This window comes from Hydractinia symbiolongicarpus, chromosome 5, assembly GCF_029227915.1.
Source record: "Hydractinia symbiolongicarpus strain clone_291-10 chromosome 5, HSymV2.1, whole genome shotgun sequence".
Lineage (NCBI taxonomy): Eukaryota > Metazoa > Cnidaria > Hydrozoa > Anthoathecata > Hydractiniidae > Hydractinia > Hydractinia symbiolongicarpus.
The window spans coordinates 16,589,253-16,601,589 of NC_079879.1; the positions used below are offsets into that span (position 1 = coordinate 16,589,253).

Below are 12,337 nucleotides of genomic sequence, written 5' to 3' on the forward strand. Positions count from 1 at the left end.
ACCATTTATGGAAGTCCAGACAGAATAATTAGTTGTTCTTGCTGTCCTCAACCATGCTTAGAAATTAAGTGCTCTTATTCAATTAATCATATCGCCAACTGCCCCAGATGCAAATTTACCATATTTGGTTAAAGATGAAAATGGAGTGCATACTTAAAAAACGCAAATTCTTTACGCAGTGTCAGATACAAATGTCTGTAACTGGACTAAAATTTTCTTACTTTGTTGTATGGACACCACATGGAATAGTTGTTGACAAAATTGTTTTTGATGAGAATTTATGATGTGATTGGAGAGAAAAGCTGATAGAGTACTATAATAATTTTTATTTTAAAAGTGTTTTTAACGAGTCTTGAAAACGTGTTTTTAATGAACCTTAAACTTGTAAAGAAAAATTTTAAAAGAGAAGATAATGTAAACATGTTATGTTTTTTTCTTCAATTACGTCTGCTATATATCTAAAATTAACGCGCCGAAACCCAAAGATGTAACAACAATGTTTACATTCTCCAGAAATTTGATTGGTTAAAATAAAACTATTCTGCAAATTGATTGGCTATTGCTTCTGCTTCCGTTTTTAACGCCGGGTTCGGGCTGTAAATAATCGTGCACGTGTCAGTTCTCACTGTTTACATTTTTTAGCTAGCAGATTGGTTAAATTTCAATTGTTATAGCATTTCATTGGCGTTTAATATACAGCTTTTGGTGTATCCTCATAAAGGTAGCACCACTTGATTAACTTTTGCTTTGCTAAAACAGTACCGGATGAATAAACATATCATTAAATAAAAAAAGCTAGGATTGTTTTTGATTTCCACCAGCGAAGGCGGAATCTTTAAAATCGCCTGAGGAGATAGAGAAATAGAAAGATAGAGACAGCGCAGCTAAGCTGGACGCCCGAAACTTATCCAGGCTAAAGCCTAAATTCTCGTTTTGACAGATTTTTTTCTGAGAACGAGGCTAAAATGAGTTTTAAGCCAATAAGAATCCTAACCGTGCAACAAATTGTTTTATCCAATGAACAATACTTTATTTTAAAGTTTATATGCTATCGAAAGTTAAAGCTCGTGCAGCGTAGCATAATGAAGATCGTCTTATAAAGGCCGTTTTCCACTCGGCGGAAATTCCCGAGCGGGCAGGAAATTTCCGCCCGCGCGTTTCTCAGTTTCAATTTCCATTGAGCGGGAAATTTTGAGCACGGCAATGAATATGAACAAATATGGCTGCTATAAACAAAAAAATCTTGATTTTGATCATTTTAAGAAGAAGATTTCGAGGAAGAATTGGAAAATACAAAAAAAGTATGTGGGTTAGGCAGTTATTCAAGGACCGTGCGAGAAGAGGAGAATTCAACATTTTGGTGAAGGATATGATGTTTGATCATTTTTACTTTTTTCAAACCTTCCGGATGCATCCCCACATTTAGAAACTTTGATTTCTTGGGTTGGACCTTTCATTAAAAAATCGTCATTTAGAAGAGAAACAACCTCTCCATCCGAGCGACTGTGTTTAACATTACGTTATTTAGCCACGGGAGATGCTCAAATTTCACTTGCCACTCGATTTCGGATAAGTCCAGCGACTGTTGGGAGAATTATCAGAGAAACCTGTCAGGTTTTATGGAATGTCTTGTCAGAAAAAGGTTATCTTGATGTTCCGAACTCAAAGGAAAAATGGTTAAAAATAGCTAATGATTTTAGAGATACGTGGAACTTTCCGAACTGCATTGGTGCAATTGATGGGAAACACGTCGTTATACAAGCTCCTCCGAGAAGCGGGTCCATGTTTTACAATTATAAAAAAACATATAGCATCGTGTTGCTCGCTGTGTGTAATGCGAACTATGAATTCACACTGGTTGATGTAGGAGAATATGGTAGACAGAGTGATAGCGGAGTTTACACTAGCAGCAACTTAGGACACGCAATTGATAATAATTTACTTAACATACCAACGCCAAGAGCGATACCAGGCTACCACTCTAATAAAATGTTCCCGTTCACCTTTGTTGCTGATGAAGCATTCGCACTGAAAACATTCATGATGCGACCATTCCCACGCAGAAATGTCCTCGACTCATCAGAAACAATTTTCAACTATCGTTTGTCACGTGCAAGGAGAGTGATAGAAAATTCATTCGGAATTTTAGCAAGTCGTTTTCGAATTTTTCGAAGACCGATAATTGCGAACGCTGACAACGTAAAGTTCATCACAAAAGCTGCAATAGCGCTTCACAATTTTCTCATGAAATCACAATCAGCTACTCATACGTATTGTCCACCTGAGCTAGTTGATCAGGAAACTATGAGATTTACAAGGCCTGGTCAGTGGCGATCAGACATAACTAATGGTGGGGCCCTGACACATTTAGTATCACAGGGGTCTCACAACTTCACCAGGGATGCAAAAACAGTGCGTGAAGATTTCAAAGTATACTTCAATTCAATTGATGGTGCTGTAGGTTGGCAAGAAGAAATGGTAAATAGCACAACAAATCCTTTCGATGAAGAATATTGAACATGAATACAATATGCAGCTATAGTAAATTAATATATACTGGTATATAATATATAACATTTGTGTGAGTTGCAAAATATGAAGAAAAAAAAAATTCATTTAAAAGCTGTTTTTTTGCGTATGTCTGTGTGTGTATGGTCCTTGTACCTGAGTAGCCCAGTGCAAAAAAGCGTTGTAATGTTCGATTTCAGATGGCGAACCTAATTTTGTTTTGAAAGTCCGTTAAACTTACACTACCTACTTGAATTGAACCTATTGGTACTCAGGACTTTCAAAATTTCTTGACTACAAAGTCAAACTGACCTACTTTTCTGCAGGTCACGAAAAATGGAAGATTGAGCTTGCTCAAAATCAAAAAAAGAAATTACACATTGGCACATACTCATTAATTTCCAGAAGTACAACTTCATAGTTGACCACCTTTATTCATATATACAACTAATCATGTTTTAGAACAGTCGAAGACAGCTTTTTATGTGCAAAGAATGCAAAGGGATAGTTCCCCTGAAGTTAAAACTAAGGTTTGTAAAAATTTGGGAGTGCCACAATTTCATGCATGGATTTTAAGTTACTTTTTTTTAAATTTAAACCGAAGTGGTGGTACTTCCAAACATTGACTCATTTTAGTTCAAAATCTACATCTGTAGGTCTTCCCCAAACTCTATTTTGAAAAGAACCTCTTCAATTTTCAATCTTGCTTGTCTGTTTTTCACAGCTGGGAGACTTTTCAAAACAGGAATCAAACTCATGCAAAACAAATGATCAGCATCATTTTTTTCTTCTCTGACATTGGTTGGTGTTGGCTCGACAGGTTTACTGATGTTGCTGCACACAGCACTGACATCTTTCAAAGAATTGATCAACATCACATCGACATCTGAGGCCAATTTTTTCTTTCGTTTTGTTGCAGTTGATGTTGGCTTGTAATACGGTTCAGTTCGTGATGATGTTCTGGATGTTATCGAAGAAGTTTCATCATCATCCGATTCAATTGACCTTCTTTTCGACACCTCTGGACTAGTTAAAGAATCATCAATTGACTGTCTATTTGAATGCTGTGAGATTGGAAGTGACATCTCTGAGCTGGCTAAAGAATCATCCACATTACTATCACTTTCGTTTGATGACACTGCACTTCTGAGAAAACTAAGAGCCTCAAAATTTCTACATTTTGCGAGCTTTGATACAGCTGCACCGGATCTCGTTTGTTCTTCTCGTTTATGCATACAACGGCTATAACTGTCTCGAATAAGTTTCCACTTGTTCTTCAAAACATCAACTGAAGTGAAGTAAATAAAAATAGATATGCAACATTTGTTGTATATAAAGTAAATCACAAAAACAACTTTATTCATTCAAAAACACATATTATGTATACTGTATTCAAGATGACCAGGGAAATATATGTATACAAACACACTAATTACTTGATGTATGAAAACAAACTGTCACAGTGAAGCCAGGTGGATAGAAAAGTTCAAAAGTATGGGATTACCTGTAAAAGCTCCATTTAACGATGCCGAAATTATCTCCCAGGCTTTTTTCTTTTTAATTTGCTCACGGTACACGTTCAGCTTTGTATTCCATAAACATGGATATTGCCGTACTAGTTCGATTAATACTTCAGGATATACCACTGATGCTCTTACTCTTGTAGAAAGATTATTTGGTGCTACAGCAGTATGTTGTTGAGATTGGTGTCGTTGTTGTTGCAGCAGAGTTTCACCATCGACAACATTTTGGGCCTCTCTGCGTAATTGCTCAACATATCTCAAGTTGCTCTCTATCAAGTGGTCGGTTTCGACGCTGTTGTAGGAGCTTTCTTCTTGAAAAGCTGCATTATTGTTGCCATCTTCTTGTTGTTCATCAAGTTGCTGTTGTTGTTGCTGAAGTTGTTGTTGCTGAAGTTGTTGTTATTGTTGCTGCAGCAACCAAGTTTGTTGTAAGCTGCTAGCTGTAGCTGCTCTGGGAATAAAAGCATTCCCCTCTTCTCGTCTCAGTTGTTGACGATCTTGCTGTTGTTGTTGTTGCTGCTTCTGCTGTTCGTAGAAACGTGTCACAGCATTTGGTAGAGATCCAGACGCCATTTTGAAGTTTCTTCTCCTCAGAGGTGAATTCTGATTGGTTAAAAAACAAATGTCTCTTTTGGCGGGCGGAAAAAGTTCAACATTTTGAACTTTCATTTTCGCCTTTTCGTAGACAATTTTTCCGCCGGAATTGTTTTTTTTTCGGCACATTTGCTGCAAATTTCCTGCCCGCTCGGGAATTTCCGCTGAGTGGAAAACGGCCTTAATGCGCCATCTTTGATGTTATTAACGTTTCCCTATAATAATTACGTCATTTCCTTCTGTAAAATTTTGCAAGCACGTAGACTATACCTATATTCAGCAGAACTAATTAATTATTTATGAATTTTAGTTTAAAAAGGAGTTGTTGAGGCTGAGTATTTTTGCTGAAAGAAAATGTATTATAGCTATAAAATCGTGACAAGTGTGTTTTAAAAGAAAAGTTACCTTTCGTAACTGATTATGTAAAAAAATTGCTGCCACCTTTAAAGATATTTTCCAAGTTGTTTTTAAGAGAAAAAGAGAAAATAGATAAATTTTCAGCCTTGCCGTTGTTCTTATTTTGTTTTTATTGTTCATTATTTTTCAGGTTTATTATTTTTCTTTTAAAATTGTTCTTATAGAGAAATGAAGTTTATGTAAGTTAAGTTAGCTATGATTCACAGTCACAGTAATAATCAAAAATTGAATTTGAAAATTTTAGAATATTCAATGATTTTATTCCCCCATATTACTCAGTCCTCTTCAAAGTTCAGTACTTTTTCAGATGATTGCTAATGGCGGAAATCTTGCAGGGCTTCTTGTTTCTTTTTTAATAAGGACGGGCTTTAAATTACACCTTAAACAATTTCATCAGCATGCTGCAACATAGTTATTGGTAATGTCTTTTTCAAAATCCTGTAAAATATTATTCGGTTTATCGCTCGTTCCACATGAATTCTAAGGCTTGCAACATTTTTAGTTTTACGACGTTCTGCACTGGTCATTTGGCTCTTCCATCGTGCATCAGGAGGAACAACTAGCTTACAAAATCTCAATAATATTTGAATAATAATTCCTCTTGTATTTGAAAGCCCCTATCTGCCATAACTTCATCGTCTCGCTCTAAAAGTTCATAAAAACCACTGTCCTTCGTTATAAATTTGTCACTTGAACGACCACCATAGCAGTTTGACAAAAATGAAATAAAGTCAGTAGGTTATATGCCAATCAAGAACTTTAGGGTGTTATGATGCTTATAGTTAGACCAAGTACATGCTTGATTTAATAAAGATTTAGGTCGTTCAATAAAAACCTCTGCACAATCCAATATCACACGACATTTCGAATAGCCAGCCTTGACAAATACTTCTGGCAGATTGTCACGGATACTTTCTCTTGGTAAACAAACAACGAAAGCTCTTCCTAAAATCAAACTATTCACTTTGATCCATGTTGTAAAAACACTAGATGCTAATCCTGTTGAAATACCAAAACGGTCTGCAACATCTTTATTAAGGACACCTAATCGAAGGCGCAATAATGTCAATAAAAATTCGTCGGTGTCAATTTTTTTAATGCAGTTTTTTTGGCTTTGTATTGATTGTATTTGTTACTTAGTGCTTGCTTTGGACAGTAAAGTAAAGAATTTATTAGCTCTTGTTTACCAGTGCACCCACTACAGCTTATTGAAGTAGGAGTTTTAAAATAGCTGTGTTCGAATGGTGGAGTAAACAAGCCATCAGCATCACCATTACTATCGATATCAGATGTGGAAGAGGAACACTGATTTTCCATAACTGATGAACACAGTTTTAACTTTTTTGGAGGCACAGGTTTTCGATATAATCTTGGTTTTCAAATTGGAGTTTAATAACCCAATTTAAGTGTAGGATCTGGATTTGCAGCTGTTATGACGCCATCAACGAAGTGTATAGAGCACACACGATAATTTGATTTTGGTTCCCATTCACTATTTTCTCCTTTAATTGCGTTAGTCCATTTATCCCTTTGCTCTTTGTATCGAATACCTGGAAAACATCTAAAAACAATCACATTGTTCATGTACTTCACATAACTGCTCCTTCCATTTCTTGATTTTCTTAGTGTTGTTAAAGCAACTTACAACAGCGCAATTTACGTTAGGCATAATTAAATTTATTTTTATTATATTTTGTTTTCAAAGACTGTAAATATGTGAGGTTTACACTTCGTGTTCTCAAGTTAAGTAGCAGAATCCGTAAGGGAGCTCAATTACCGCCCCCCCCCCCCCCCTTCATGGTGCCCAGGCCCTTTCCTAACGCAATTTCATAATGGCGGGCTATATGTTGAAATGGTGTATTGACAGATGCCCTCTATACCTGTAAAAGTTTCATATTTTTATTATTAATTCCTTTTATTGAATTTGTTTCTTAATACTATTTTTGTTTTGGTACTGAAAGTTTACATAATCTCTCAATGGAGCTTCGCTAAAGAAAAGAAAATATACTGAATCTAAAAAAGTGATAGGAAAGAGCTTATATTGTTGCGACATTGTGGAATCAAATTCAAGAAAGAATGAATAATATATTTTACAGACAAAACTTACTTTGCATCAACAATGTGATGGGGGTGTTAGTGTCGTTAATTCGAAATTGTTCTTAATTGGAAATAACTTTTCTTTTAATAAATTATTAATTAACTAACTTGAAACCGGTTTCTATATTGTTAAAACAAAATGCTGAAAATTAGCAAGAGAAACAAGAGTGTGATGATATTAAGTCAAACGTCAATGTAGACTACTTTCACAATGTAAAAATTTTATAATAATGATGAAAGTTTTGATATTTTTGATATCAGTATTTGTTTACATCTGTTGGGTTTGTGGCGAGGAACGACTATTAGACCTCTACCGAGAAAGGGTTACGATCTTCTTATAAAATTCTTGGAAGATAACAAAAAACTGGCGATGAAGATCGGCTACGATGGAAGAAGTAGGCGTGTTAATCGCCTACTCAAATCCAACCGATATCCAACCGTAAAAGATGAAGAATCTGGTCTTAGGAAAAGAAGAAACCAAAATTGTGAGTGTTATCACATTGTCAACATAGTATGCAAGACAACAATGTAATATATTTATTTTAGCAATATATTTCAAAGTATCACATTGTATCACATTGGAAATAATTTTTTTATCTTGCCAAGTACAATTCCTTTCTTTTTCAAAGGTGTCCGTACTTCTTTGTGATTCATTTCAATAATTTGTGTTCCAACTTAATATTCACAACCTGGCCGTCGTTTTGATTCTTGATTTACGCGAGTTTGACGAAACATTTAAAGCTGAAAACTTGTATGTAATATTGTGAAAGCACATAAAATCAACAGATTTCTGAACTTTCATGCAGAAACGATGAAGTTTCAAAAAATACTTGCATCAGTAGGTTTGTGGAAACATGTAGTCGCTACATTCGCATGTTACAAAACGTGTTTATATGAAACAACATTTTTTTTTTATTATTACTTTTATTTAGTAGGTACATTTTGATGTAAATATGTTCCATGTGACAAAATAATAATCAACACGAGTATAGAAACCAGGTGAAACCTTTTTAAAACACTTGATCACACTAAACTAAAATAAAAAGCAACATGCGATCAACATGCGTAACTAATCACTGTTTTTTCTTTTCGTTTGAATGAATTTCCAGCAAGGATATATTTCCAATTAACGACACGCACAGGGGGGACGGGGGGTATTCTGTACACTAGGGTAAGCAAATTGTTTTTAAGTTTTGAGAAACAGTTGAAATGGAAGGAAGCTTTACATTGTTATAAAGAGATCGACGAGCTGCAGCCTGACCATGAAGAAGCCCTAGAGCGTCATCAGAAGATCAAACAAATTTTAACACGTCAGGTTAGATCTTTTTTCATATCCACAATACTGCGTCAACGTTTTGTTGGCACACCTGCGCAATAAAATAACCAAATATGAGAATGTTTATTTGTGACATTGAAAAAAGGTTTCTCGTTATTGAAAATAGTTCTGCCTCTTAATTTGTGTTCACAAAACTAAAAATGTATATTTTTCTCTTTCATACGCTGCTCTCATGAACATCAACATGTTACTCCATTTGGTTTGGTAATTTATTTATTTATTGCTGTTGTTGTTATGTTGCTGTTGTTGATATTGTATTACAATAAACGATTGTGTAATTTTTCGTTATATTTGAACTCATTGTTTGTTTTTTGATGCACTTGCATTCCAAATTTTCTGCAACTATTTTGCCCTAATTTGATACCGCTGTTATATTTGTTGTTGTTGTTTTTTGTTGTTGTTGGTGTTTTTATTGTTGTATTCGTTGTGTGCAATTAACTTTACTTTAACCATGGAGATTATGACAGCTAGTTTATCACAGTCTGAATGTACGAGTACGTTAAGTGATATCTCGATAAAGAAAATTGAAAAATTGAAAAAACTTTTGCGACAAGAAACAGAACTTAATGACAAATCCAGGTTAGTACGACTTTAATGGTATCGTAACATATAATACGAAATATTTTTTTCCTTTTATCTGCGTTTGGCTAAAAAAATTTGGACCGGGATCTTCTCCGCTACGCAAAAGATATCAGCTCCAAACTTCATACGCAGTAAAAGAATCTGTGTCGCATCTTTTCATTATCGAAAGTAAAAGTTAAAGCCCCAAGCTTAAATACGACGAAAGATATGTGGGATGAACATTCGTAGAAACACTAAACTGTTGCGGAGAATAAAGTGCTTTTTAGGAAAACTGATGACAACTACATTGCAAATTATTCTTCTCATTGGGAATGTTCTCCGCACAAACGCAAGACATAATATTGTCTTTGCTTTAGAGAGTATTAAGAGCTGCTGCCAAAGAATGCATTTTTATATACAGTAAAATTTTTTCTTTTCTTTTTTAGCTCTTCCAGCCCTTCTTCTTCCAGTTCAGAAAGTGACACAGATTCTTCGAATAGCTGGGTTGAAAAGAAGAGCGGACTAAAACACGCGGAACGTGAAAAATACCAATCTACGTGGAAGATGGATCGCAAGACAACCATTGAAGGCTCTTCGAAATTTTATAAATCAGATCTCGAAGGGAAGGATCGAGGTATTCATCAAGCACTTCGAAAAAAACTGCAGCATTTCTCTTCGGTCGAACTTAAGTACGTGTCAGAATTATTAAAACCTTGTAGTGAAGACACCGCTACTAAAAGCCATAGTGTTAAATCGTCAGAAAGAAGACATCACGGCCGATATTCCAGCGACGACGAGCGAATCAGTAAAGAATGTGAGGACGGTGTTTTAAGTTGTCACTTTTCTGGGCGCGAAAGCTATCCCTCTGAGCGTTCTAATAAAAAAACTAAACGCAATGACAACATGTCGGTAAGTCGTAAAAAACGAACATACCGCAAAAACTACGAGGAGCCAAATCGGCGTAAAAGCAGCGATAACGATTATAAAAGAGAACAGAGACAACAATCAAAACGATGACAATCATAAACGCAGTAAAGTCGTACTCTTTTCGAATGCTAGGTCATGCCGTGGTTTATTCTGCACAAGTGAAAGGGATTGGTGAGGCTCATCTACGTTACACTTCTTCTATACAAAGCAAAATTTGAAGAAACAAACAAACAAAGATTAGGACGTTATAACTTTTGCATTCGCATTTTTGTAGGAAGAACTAATATTTTTAAACGGCCAAATATTTCAAGTGCAAAAACCGTTCAACAGTTTTTTAATTATTATTCACCGCTAACTCCTTTCTTTTATCTCAGCCTTACGATTTGTTCAATTATGTAGCTCGGCGATATACTTATTTCTGCAAAGAAAGTAATTCACTTTTCTTCTCTATCCACGCAAAGCACGGCCTAATTTTCGCCTGCATTAACTTCTAAAGCAGGGTTGTGGCCGAATCAGGTAAAGCAAAAAATTTGTATTTCACATATATTTTGAGCAAAATCTCAGAGAATTTTGATAATTTTGTCACATTTTTCGAAATAATCGAAGAATTTTATTCAACTTCCGCGCGCTCTACGAGGGAAAATTAATTTCAAAATCCTATCCGTCAACCATTTCTTGCATCTCTCAATAAAACACAGACATTTTTTTAGCAATAGTCCATTAAGACTGTAAGGACTAAACCGATGGCCACCTGTCTGTGCCCCAGCAACATGTGATTTACGTTTATGGATGGCCCTTATTAGGCTTGAAAAGCCATATTACAGTTTTTGAAAACCTGTGCACGTAGTTAGCGGTGTTTTAAAGGCCTGATGATATGAAAACCGACTAGAATGTCTTATTCCATTCAGATTTGAAGGACTAAACTGATGGTCACTAAACTGATGGTCGCTAGGAAAAACGTGTTTTACGTGCGTGGTTCTTACAAGGCTCTGAAGGGCCATATTAAAGCCCTTCAAGACCTGCGCGCGTACTTCAGGTGTTCTAAAGGGCTGGTGCTAAGTAAGATTTGGAAGATCGTATTCCATTGATATTAAAAGAACTACACAGATGGACATCTGTCTGGACGCCTGAAACAATGTGGCTTACGTGTATGGTTCTTATAAGCCTCTAAAATTACAGCCTTCAAAGGCCTGAGCGCGTAGATAGAGATGTTTTAGAGACCTGGGGCCAGGGAAAACGAAATGGGGCGTTGTAGTCCATTGAGACTGAAAGGACTAAACCGATGGCTACCTGTCTTGAGGCCTGAAACTACGTGGTTTACGTGTATGGTACTTCTAAAGCTGTGCACGTAGATAGAGTCGTTCTGGAGGCCTGGTGCTAGGGAAAACGACTTGGGGCGTTGTAGTCTGTTAAGACTGAAGTGAGTAAACCGAAGGCCACATTTCTGGAGACTTGGAACCATGTGGTTTACGTGTATGGTACTTGCAAAGCTCTAAAAGGCCATTTAACGGCCAACAACGAAATTCGCCATCTTGCTACAACTTCCCACATTTCTGCTCTTTGCAGTACAACATTCGCTTAATTCCTCACTTATCCTTTTTTATTCTTGGCTACGGGGGGCTCTGTCGTGGTCCTTTGGATTCATCTTATGTTGGAGACTTTTACAATCCAAATAAAATGAAATCCCTTCCTTTCAAACATCTGCATAATCATTTTGCACTTTTGCACAAAACGTCCGCCTTTCCACCAAATCGTTGATAGACATTCTTCCTTTTTTTCTCGTCTGTCGGTAGCTATATCCTGCCTTATTCAAATAGTTGCGAACTGTGCGATTCGTGACTTGAGTTGCACCAGCACAGACTTGCAGACCCTTTGACGTAAGAGTGCCTTCTTTCTACTGTAGGCGGTGTAATTTCCTAATTACATTTCGTTTGTCTCCTTCTCTTAACAATTTTAGCCTTGCTGCATTTACATGTCTTCAGTCTTCGGGATTCTGTTCAATATCAGCTTTTGCGTGTCTATATACGGAGGACTTGGGGTTAGTTAGTTATCTCTTTAGTATATTTGAGACCTTGGAGTGTTGTAGTCCATTGAGACTGAAGGGATTAAACTGATGGCTACCTGTCTGAACAACTTGAATCACATGGTTACGTGTTTCACCGTTATTAGGTTCTAAAAGGCCATATTACAGCAGTTAAGGGCCTGTGCACGTAGATTGAGGTGTTCTAGAGGCGTGCTGCTAGGAAGGCAACTTGGGGCGTTGTAGACTATTGGGACTGACAGGACAAAACTAATGGCCACATGACTGGAGGACTGGAACCACGTGGTTTACGTGTATGGTTCTTATAAGCCTCTAAAAGGCAATATTGCAGCC

The 12,337-nt window shown here is 36.4% G+C and overlaps 1 protein-coding gene across 1 annotated transcript in view; it reads left to right on the forward strand.

Annotated features, from left to right (window-relative positions):
- LOC130644998 (tetratricopeptide repeat protein 14-like) overlaps nt 1-10,282 on the forward strand; it is a 44,085-nt gene extending 33,803 nt beyond the window's left edge. Inside the window, exons 12-14 of the mRNA XM_057450825.1 lie at nt 8,331-8,454; nt 8,933-9,054; nt 9,483-10,282. Coding sequence (XP_057306808.1) covers nt 8,331-8,454; nt 8,933-9,054; nt 9,483-10,053 — 817 coding nt within the window. The 3' untranslated portion in view covers nt 10,054-10,282. The remainder of the gene's footprint in view (nt 1-8,330; nt 8,455-8,932; nt 9,055-9,482) is intronic.
- Nucleotides 10,283-12,337: the final 2,055 nt, after the last annotated feature.